Below are 9,643 nucleotides of genomic sequence, written 5' to 3'. Positions count from 1 at the left end.
GTGTTGGCTGTTGTCATTTTTTTTTTATTTGACAATCTAAGGGGAAAGAGGTCAGTGTCCCTGACTAAATAGTCAGGTATTTCATGTTTTAAAAATTCTTGCAGCAATTGAAAACCACTGACTTAGAGCACCAGCGTGAACCCAGGTAGTTGTCTGTTGTAACGTGCCTCTGAGCATCCTGTTTATTTTCTGATAACAGTGAAGTAGCTCAATGCAAGATGATCTACCGCCCATTTGAGCTTAGCCTCAGGCAGGCCTGTCAAGGCCTACCAGGCCCCGCCCAGCCGCCACACAGAACAAAGCCAACTTGGTCACCCCCTGCCCACTCTTGTGATCCACCCAGTGACCAGGGCTGCAGGTCCTCTCTCGACGCCCACAACTTTTAAGTCAGTAGTCAAGCGTTCTTCAGTCTTTTCTTCTGAAAAGCAGGAACACAGGCCTTGAGTGTGTCCAAAATCAAAGGGAAAATTCAAGATCATCTAATCCAAATGCCTGCTTTTATAGATGGAAAACCAAAACGGAGGCTCAGGAAGGTTGAGTGACCTCCCGAGGTGACCAGCTGCCAATTGTCAAAGCCAGAATAGGACTGTCTGTTTAGAGTCTAAAATCCTAGCTGCTTTGCACTCATGATTTTGGGCAGGGTCTGATTTTTATCTCGACCTCAAGTTCAGAACTCTGATAGCAACATTTGCCTTTCTATCACCAGCACTTGGTGCAGAACAAATGCTCCATTTGTTGAATGAATGAAAGCTCAGAGGAAGATGAGAAGTTAACCAAGGCTTTTCCTTCGAGTTCTCAGGTTGTGCCTAAAGACAGTTGTAGCCTTGAAAACTTACTGTATCAGTCATGGTTCTCCAAAGAAACACAACCACCTACACGTGTGTGTGTGTGTGTGTGTGTGTGTGTAAAGAGAGGTTGAGAGTGAGACAGATTGGCCAAGGAAGGGGCTTGTGTGATTGTATAGGCTGACAACTCCAAAACCTGCAAAGCAGGCCAGCAGGCGGGAGGCCAGGGAAGAGCAGCTGTTGCCCGTGAGTCCGAAAGCCATCTGCTGGCGGGACTCCCTCCTCCTCCGGGGCGGTCAGTCTTTTTTCGCAAGGCCTTCAACGGACTGGATGAGGCCCCCTGACATGGAGAGTAATCTGCCTTACTCAAAGCCTACTTACTAAAATGTCAGTCTCATCTAGAAAACACCGTCACAGTGACACCAAGATATGTTTGACCGAGTATCTGGGTACCGTGGCCCGGCCAAGGTGACACATACAATCAACAGTCACGTTTGTGTTCCCTCCCGGCCACCACGGTCTGAAGGAAACCTTCACCAGGTAATTGTCTGTCTAGATGCAAAAAACATCCTCTCGGCTTCTAAAACAGACTGGAAAAGACAGAAGTGCAAGAAACCAAGGTTTGGTCTAGAGACGGGAGTCGTGGTAGCTGTGGGGGCCGTAAGCAAACCTCTGAGGTAGGTTCTGGGGCACAGGGAGCTGAGCGGAAGGCCGAGCAAGAATCGGGGTTGTCCGCTAAGAAGAGGCAGTCCTCAGTTCACTCTAAAAAATGTTTAACAGAGCTGCCAGAAAATGGAGGAGAGTGAGCTTTCTCAGCTGTTGTGAGCTCCCTAACACGGAGGTATACAAGCAGAGAGATGTGGCAGAGGATTCTTTTGAAAAGGTGGAGGTCTGCAGAGACGGAGGGGAGCGGGTGCACCGTGGGACCGTGTCAAGGGCCCTCAGCTGGCGCTGAATATAGCACCAAACTGTGGCTTCTTGTTCTGCTCTATCACTGGTTTGCCACGTGGCCTTCCCGCTCCCTAGGTCTTTTGATCCCAAAAGTGAAAGAAGGAAGTTGAAGCAGATATTTTCTGAAGTCAATTGCACTTCCAAAATGCTTTCTTTCAAAGCTAACTAAGGCTCAAGGACCTTAAGATTATTGCCGGTTTGAGTTACAAGCATATCCTGTGTGGTGTGAGCCATCTTGTTCCATTCTCGGACTTGTCCCGCCTGAGATACCAGCTCCCTCCTTACAGACCCCTAAACAGCTTACTTCTTTCTGAGAAGTCAGGCCCTGGGCACCTCGGCTCCTGAGCGTGCCTTTTCTCTCTCCCTCCCCTCCTCTTTTCCCCTGGAAAAATCCCCAGGTTCTCTTTGCTCTATAGATTCTTGGGCAAAATGCCTCCAACTCTTCAGGGGAGCCATACTCTCTGCTTGCTCACTCCCCAAGGAAATAAGCATTTAGCCTGAAAACTGATGCGGGAATTTTTATTCTAGTTATAGCTTTTTAAATTGTAGCTGAAAGGCCTCTTTGAGCTAATGAATGATTAGGCAAGGAGGTAAAATGCTGGAATTCTCCAAACATGTGGAATTTGAGATAAAACAAACGGTGCCGACAGGAAGAAAGGAAAGGAAATGGAAGGGCTGCATTTTGCAGCTTTGAAGTGGAGCGAAAGTCACGTGGCCTCATTAGTGTGGTTATAATTATTCGAATCAATTCTCATGGCTTAATTCCAAAGTGTTCAATTATTACACAGTCATGTCTCTGAGAGAGGAAGGAATGCCAGTTACTGGCAGACACCCTCGGTCCCATCAGTCTAGTCTTTGAAGTAAATATGGTCTCAGGAAAAAATGCACAGGGTGGGGCAGAAGTAGGTTTACAGTTGTTTGTATGGAAAGTAATACAATAATTAATAAATAGTAATACAAAAATAAACTCAGAGCTTTGCATGCTCACAGCTGTAAACTCACTTTTGCCCCAACCTGTATAATAAAAGCCTTTGCCTTTATTTTTTTTCCAAAAAGATTATTTTTAATTTTTTAAAAATCTTCATCCAAGGACATTTTTTTTCATTGCTTTTAGAGAGAAAGGAAGGCAGAGAGAGAAATGTCGATGGGAGAGAGAAACATCAACTTGTTGCCTCCCGCACGTGCCTGGACTAGAGATCAAACCCTCAACCTATGTATGTGCTCTGACTCGGAATCGAACCTGCAGCCTTTAGGTTATAGGACGAAGCTACAACTAACTGAGCCATACCTGCCAGGGGTCAAAACAGATTATTTAAGAACACTCCTTGAGCACTTACCATGTAGGAAGTGTTTCACATACATCATACCGTTTTGTCCTTGCAACAATTCCATAGTGAAAATGTTATTAACCCCCATTTTACACATGAGAACACAGAAGCCCAAAGAAGATTGGTTAACTTCTTTAAGATTAGCCAGTAAGTGGCCGAACTGATTCTAAACATTCTACACCTAACTGACTCTTGCTGAACCAAGTGCTCTCTGGACCTCTGTATTCTCTTCTATGAAATGGGGTGCTTCTTAGCCTGGCTAGTACACAGGGCAATATACAGAGGCGCAAGCAAACCATTAAATGCATGGCTATGGTAGACAATAGTGTACAATAATTGGGAGATCAAAAGGAAAAACTGTTTTGACACCTAAACAGTGATATTAAATTTTAGAGTATTTGCAAATAATATTTATGTACTGTAAATATGCATGTAAGTTTGAATTGCCCCTCCAGATTCACCCTGCACACACTCCTCCACCCTGCAGTGTGAGTGGGGTGGTACCACATCAGCCTGCATCAGCGCGCCCTGTGGCAGGCACTGTCGACACCCTGCCCAAACGCCATGCGCCTCGCCCACTTCAGTTCTGCCCAGAATTCCAACTGCCAGTGTCTGCACCTTTGTGCCTGAGGGCTGGCCCCAGGCCCATGGGAAAGGCCAGTCTGCCAGCCTGGCAATCCAAAAATACCCAAGAAATAACTCAATCCCAGGTGCAGCCCTCAACCAGGCTTCAGAGGCATAAATGCCCCAACTGCCTCGACCTTGGTGGAATAATCCTGGGGCGTGTGTTTACATTGGTTCCCAGAGTTTCTCGGTGGGAGTAAACCCCTATTATAGCTGGCTTAATAACACAATCTTATTGGCCACCTCCTCACTCCTCTGCTGGTGCACCCTGAATCTCTCAAATAAATTTTCACTTAGATTTTCACTTAAACCCTTATCTCATAGTCTGCACATGAGCAAACCCAAACTCAAATAGACTTTCTTAATATCTGGCTTCCTGTTGGGTTTAGCTAAGAGGGAAGTGCCCGCAAGTGGGGGGAGGGTGGTGTTTTGAATTCTATCCTCACCCCGAGGGGTGACCAATGACTGGCTCTGTCCTGGACCCCAAGGTCCAGCTCCTACCTCCTGGTTCCAGGAAGTGCTCCCTCTCCTTAGCCCTTCAGGCCATAAACAGCACCCCACCTTCACTAGACCTGTGGTATCGCAATGTTCCTTGGAATCATTTTGCAAACCGCACTTACTATTTTGCAAATACTCCCTTTATTAAACCTTTCTCAAAATCCGATTTTAGCCCACCGCATGCTCCTGTTGGTAACACAGTGATTCAGCAGGATTGTTGACTTCCAGATTTGGCCTAGGATAGTGAGGGTAGGTGGGGAGTGCACAAGACGAAGACAGGAAAGGCGGAGGGAGCCGAGGTGTGCACCGTGCAAGGGAGGCTGACTGGTAAGGGAAGGTGGGGATATTAGTTATCTTTTGCTGTGTAGCAAGGTATCTCAAAATGTAGCAGCTTAAAACAAACATTGATTATTATCTCCCTTTCTCGTTTCTCGGAGTCAGGAGTCCAGGAGTTGCTTAGCCAGGTGGTTCTGGCTCAGGGTCTCTCAGAGATCACAGGCAGGCTGCCAGCTGGGTCCACAGTCATTTTGATACTCGCCTGGAACTGGAGACTGCACTTCCAAGCTCACGTACTAGTTGTTGGCAGACCTCAGTCCTCACTGGCTGTGGGCTGGAGGCTTTAGTTCCTCGCCACGTGGCCATAGGGCTGCTCAAAACCTGGCAGTTTGCTTTTCCCAAACAAGTGGTCCAAGAAAGCACCCAGCACAGACACCGCAGACTTTATAATCTCATCTCAGAAATGTCATCCTGCTACGTCTGTTGTATGCTGTTGGTCACAACCCTGGTACAATGTGGAAGGGGAATACACGAAGGGGAGTACAATGTGGAAGGGGAAGTGGTATGAATACCACTGAGAGCCAATTCGGAGGCTGGCTTCCACGGGGGCTCAAGAGTAACAAAACATCCCATTGAACTTCCCTGTGAGGGCACAGATATTCTCACATGAGGTGCTGACAGCTCAAAGTCTAAAAGAGCTTCCCAGAAATGAACTGTAAGAGGCACCCAAGACGGGAGTGTGGGCAAGACGAGAAAGCCCAATCGTCCAAACACAGTAAAAGAAACCAGCCAGCCGTGTGCTCTTCACACAAGCTGGAGAGCCGCTGGAACTTCAGAGGAACCACTGCCTCTCTCTGAACCTGTTTTCCCACTTGTAAACGAGGAGACTGGACTGCACTCTGTGGCCTAATAACAGATGTGTAGCCAACTTAGGATGTTTTATGCTCGACCCACATTAACTTTTATGAACTCATTTTGCCTTCACAGCAAGGGGCAAAGCTTGTTTGCAGGAGCCCTTGGTGCCATTCCAAACAGGCTAGCTCTCTCCCACATTAATCTCTCCTTCTCGGCTGGAGCTGGAGTTCTAACCATGCGATTCGTGTGTGATTAATGTGTTCAGCAACCCACTGGCTCTTTCCGTGAGCCTCTTGTGAAATATGCCTTCCTGTGTGGCAATCAGAATGCTTTGTGATTTGGAACAAAGTAAACTAGAGACTCAACAAGCTAGCTTCATCTCCTTCTTTCCACGATGTTTTGCTTTTGACCTCAGGGAGAAGAAAGAAGAAACAGTCTTGATAACTTCTGAGTAAATAAACTCCCAGTGACTGAATCCAGCCAGACCATGAAATGGATGATTCCCTGTCCCAGCAAGGGCCTCCCTGGTGCGTGACTCTTGGCTGTTCCTTAGTTAGCCCTTAGAGACCACGCAGCCCCTGCCTGAAGGGCTCTTCCTCCACATATCCACCAGCCCATCCCCCCACTCCTTCAAACCTTTACTCAGATCTTACCTTTTCACAAGGCCTACCCTGATCTTCCCATGGAAACTTGTGTGATCTGCCTCCCTTCCCTTGTTTCTTCCTTTACCTTCTAAAAGAAAGCACTGCTTAAAAATAAAAAAGAAATGTATTTACCATCTTTCATCTGCCAGCAAGTTTCAAATAGTTAAAGATGGCAATTCATCCATTTAACAAATACTGCTCTTTGTCAGGTGCTGAGTTAGGCAGGGACTCAATCATCAGTTCTGTTTTATTCAAGTCAACAAGCCTTGCACTGGTGGTCTCCTAGGAAACAGCCTTGGGGTTTGGTGGTGAATTGTGTCAAGATGGAGATCCAGCCAAGTTCATGAAGGCAATAAACGTGAAATGAAGACCTGCGTTCAAACCCTGGCTTTGCTTCTCACTTTCTTGATCACCGTGGGTGAGTCCCTTCCCTTTTTCTGGGCTTCAGTTCTCAACCTCTAAAATAAAGGCAGTGAACTAGTTAATCTGTAATGTTTTTTCTGGCTCTACTGTTTCATGATTTTACCCTTATTTCATTGAGAGTTATAGCCTCTTGAATCAGTTGTGAATTCCCAGGGGTGAATGGGAAAACATGCAAGAAGACGAGATAAATGGAACAGTGTATGGCCATGAACTGTTTCTTATGAGTCAACACTTATGGGACCAGAGGTCTTCCTTAAGCACTACCAGTCATTGGGTACCAGCTTCAGGGGTTAGCCTAAGGTCATCCTGTACATCCTCCAGCCAAAATAGGATGCCCCCAGCTCATGTCTCTGCATCCTCAGCAGAGGAAGGGTTCCATGGTGCCACAGAATTGACATTAGCTTCCAGTTAGCCTACTAAGCACAGAGAAGGGAGTATGAAGAGGACAAGTTTTGGTTAGGTATGAGGTATGCTTGAGAAATTCTCATTGAAGCCAGGAGGAATGATTTCCAAAGGTGTGAAATGCATGTGCCCAAAATGGGAATGACATAATTCCAGCAAACATCCATGGCAAATTCAATAGGCTATCCATTAGCCTCCCACTTTCCCTTGCATTTGCTTTCTTTTCATTTTAAGTGTTGTTAAAAGAACAACAAATTGCTTACTTGGCTGTGGGTATGAATTAACTGATGTGGTATGCAGGGAACTGCATTTATGAAATCAGAGAACAGAATATGGTACCACGAATGAGAAAAACTATGCACATGTTCCTTAGCCTCTCTGGACCTCATTTTCTCCATCTGAAAAATACAGGGATTGAACAAGGATCTTTCTAGTACATAATGATCCTAAGTCATTTAGTCAACTACATCAGGATCCCATGGCCGGCATCAGCAAACTCCAACCCATGGCTGCTGTCTGTTTTTGTAAAGCCTGCCAGCACCACTGAAGCAGGCTGGCACTGTGCACCTCGGAAACCAAGCCACCTGGGCTCCTGTGTTCCCTCTTTCTCCCTCTGCTCCCAATGCCTGCGTTCCTTGCCGTGTATTGCTGCTATCCAGGGCCCATTGCTACTTGCTACCTACACATTGGGGTTGTGCTGCTGGTGACTGCTGGTCACTGAGCAGTGGAATCTCGTTCAGTCAAAACAAGAAAACACAGGGAAATTCTGCCATTTGCAACAACATGGATGAAGCTAAAGGACATTATGCTAAGTGAAATACACCAGACGAAGTCTAAGTGACTACTAAGTCACTAATGGGCTGGTAGCATGTGCAGCATGGATACACCAGACAAAGAGATGATTCACTTCCTGGGCAAGATAGAGCAGGACGGAATGAGGTTGCATGACGTGACTCAGAACAGCATATGATTCAAAACTTATGAATTGCTTAATTCTAGAATTTTCCATGTAATATTTTCTGACCACACTTGAAACACAGAAAGTGAAATGGCAGATAAGGGGTGTACTGTACAGACTTAATCCTAATGCTAGTACTAGAAACCTATAAATGAATGAGATATGGCCTCTGTGTGGAAGAGTTCACAGTCTAATAAATTTCAAATTGTTAATGGCAAAATGGCACCAGGTGTTAGACCTGGGTCCTTGAGTTTGGCTGAGAAAGAATTCAGAGCCAAGAATCAAATACAAGCAAATGTTCATTTAGAAAGTCACAGATATAGAACACGTGAGCTGGGCCACGTGGGCTCAGGAAACAAGTTCCAGAGGCAAAAGAAGGGCCCTTGGAGCTTAGAAGAAAGAAAAAAGGAGGAAAGGCGTGGACCTGCTCAAGAGAGAGAGTGGGATGAGTCCTTTGTCGTAAGGGCTTTTATATGGAAGTCTCAGGGGAGGATCTCAATAGAATATTCATCAGCTTTCCAGGCTGTGTCCTTTCAGGGTCAGGGTCTTGCCAATAGTGGGCCCCAGGGAAGGGGATCATTAGTCATTGTGGCTGGTCCTGATATCAGCCATGGCATCATCCCACCTGGCGGTGCTGTTTCTGGGCCTGGAGCTGAGACTAACTGCGGCCTAGATGTTATCTCTAGGGCTTAATGCCTAAGGGAGTGGTCACGCAAGGGTTTGTATTCTCTGGCCCCCTTGTTCCTCCTCTAAGGGGTGGCAGTGGGGATCTGCCACATGACTAACCACATGCCAGAGAAGAAAAGTCAGGGGAGGGTCTGAACTGCCTGAGCAGTGATACAAAAGATCAGGATCTAAATCACATGACCAGCGATATGCTAGCGTTGGAACGGTCCCCGTGGGGCTCAGGTCCCACCCACTTTGCCATTGTTAGGTCCCTCTTTCCACCTGTACTTGGTGTATTGTTCTTACTCTGCTAATGTCTGTCTAACTGCTGCCTGCTTTATCATTATGAGATAAGGTCTGTGGACGTTTTCTACAGGCCAACGGCAAGACTATCAGAAGAACGTGCTGGTATGATACTCAGTTTTCCAGTTCCCAAGGAACTCTGTCCCTGAAATCTTCCATTCACTTTCGGCATGTTTTCCTAGAAGGTGAGGGCAGGGGAGGCATTTCTACATAAAACAAAAGAGCAGCCTTCATCCCGAAAGAAACAAAAGATGAGCACTGAGCTTGTCTGGATTTGATCTGCGATTCTGTACTTAACGATAAAAAAGTCAGTCCCACAGCGGTTGGTGACGGCGGAGAGGGGGGGTCCTAAGGTGGCAGAGAAACTCGAAAATCCCTGCTGCGCACGCGCATTTGGCCACTCGCGGGCGCAAAGCCCCACTAGGTCGGAAACCTTGTGCGTCACAGTCTACGTTGAAAGACGTAGGGAGGGCGGGGAGGCAAACGCTGGCTCTCGGGTCACGTGACGCTGCAGGCGTGTCGTTGACACCTCCCTCTCCAAGATGGCGTCTTTGCTGCAATCGGAGCGGGTTGTCTACCTAGTCCAGGGAGAAAAGAAGGTTCGGGCCCCTCTCTCGCAGCTCTACTTCTGCCGCTATTGTAGCGAGCTGCGGTCGCTGGAATGTGTGTCTCACGAGGTAACGCAGTCGTCCCACGAAGAGTGTGTGTGTGTGTTGGGGGAGGGGGAGAGGCGTTCATACTAGTCACCGCGTCGGGCGGGGAGGTTCTGCGAGCGTGCTGATTGGCCTCTTTTCCGTCACTCAATTTTGCCTGAGCTTTAATTTGCTAGTCGTTCGTCACTTGGAATGGAGGAGCGGCCTTGGGTGGGGCTGAGCGGATCTTCTGGTTCCAGAGCACCATTTGATTGGACAAGCTTGACGTTGGGGACCC

The 9,643-nt window shown here is 47.2% G+C and overlaps 1 protein-coding gene across 2 annotated transcripts in view; it reads left to right on the top strand.

Annotated features, from left to right (window-relative positions):
- The first annotated feature begins 9,194 nt into the window (after positions 1-9,194).
- The window catches only part of DCTN4 (dynactin subunit 4), a 30,998-nt gene continuing 30,549 nt past the window's right edge, over positions 9,195-9,643 (top strand). Inside the window, exon 1 of one of the 2 annotated variants that reach the window (XM_028528348.2) lies at positions 9,195-9,390. In XM_028528348.2, coding sequence (XP_028384149.1) covers positions 9,256-9,390 — 135 coding nt within the window. In that variant the 5' untranslated portion in view covers positions 9,195-9,255. The remainder of the gene's footprint in view (positions 9,391-9,643) is intronic. The other variant, XM_028528349.2, reaches the window with a different exon arrangement.

The sequence above is a fragment of the Phyllostomus discolor genome, chromosome 13, assembly GCF_004126475.2.
Source record: "Phyllostomus discolor isolate MPI-MPIP mPhyDis1 chromosome 13, mPhyDis1.pri.v3, whole genome shotgun sequence".
In the NCBI taxonomy this organism is placed as follows: domain Eukaryota; kingdom Metazoa; phylum Chordata; class Mammalia; order Chiroptera; family Phyllostomidae; genus Phyllostomus; species Phyllostomus discolor.
The sequence above is the reverse complement of the archived record's forward strand: the minus strand, read 5'-3'. Positions and strand labels throughout refer to the sequence as shown.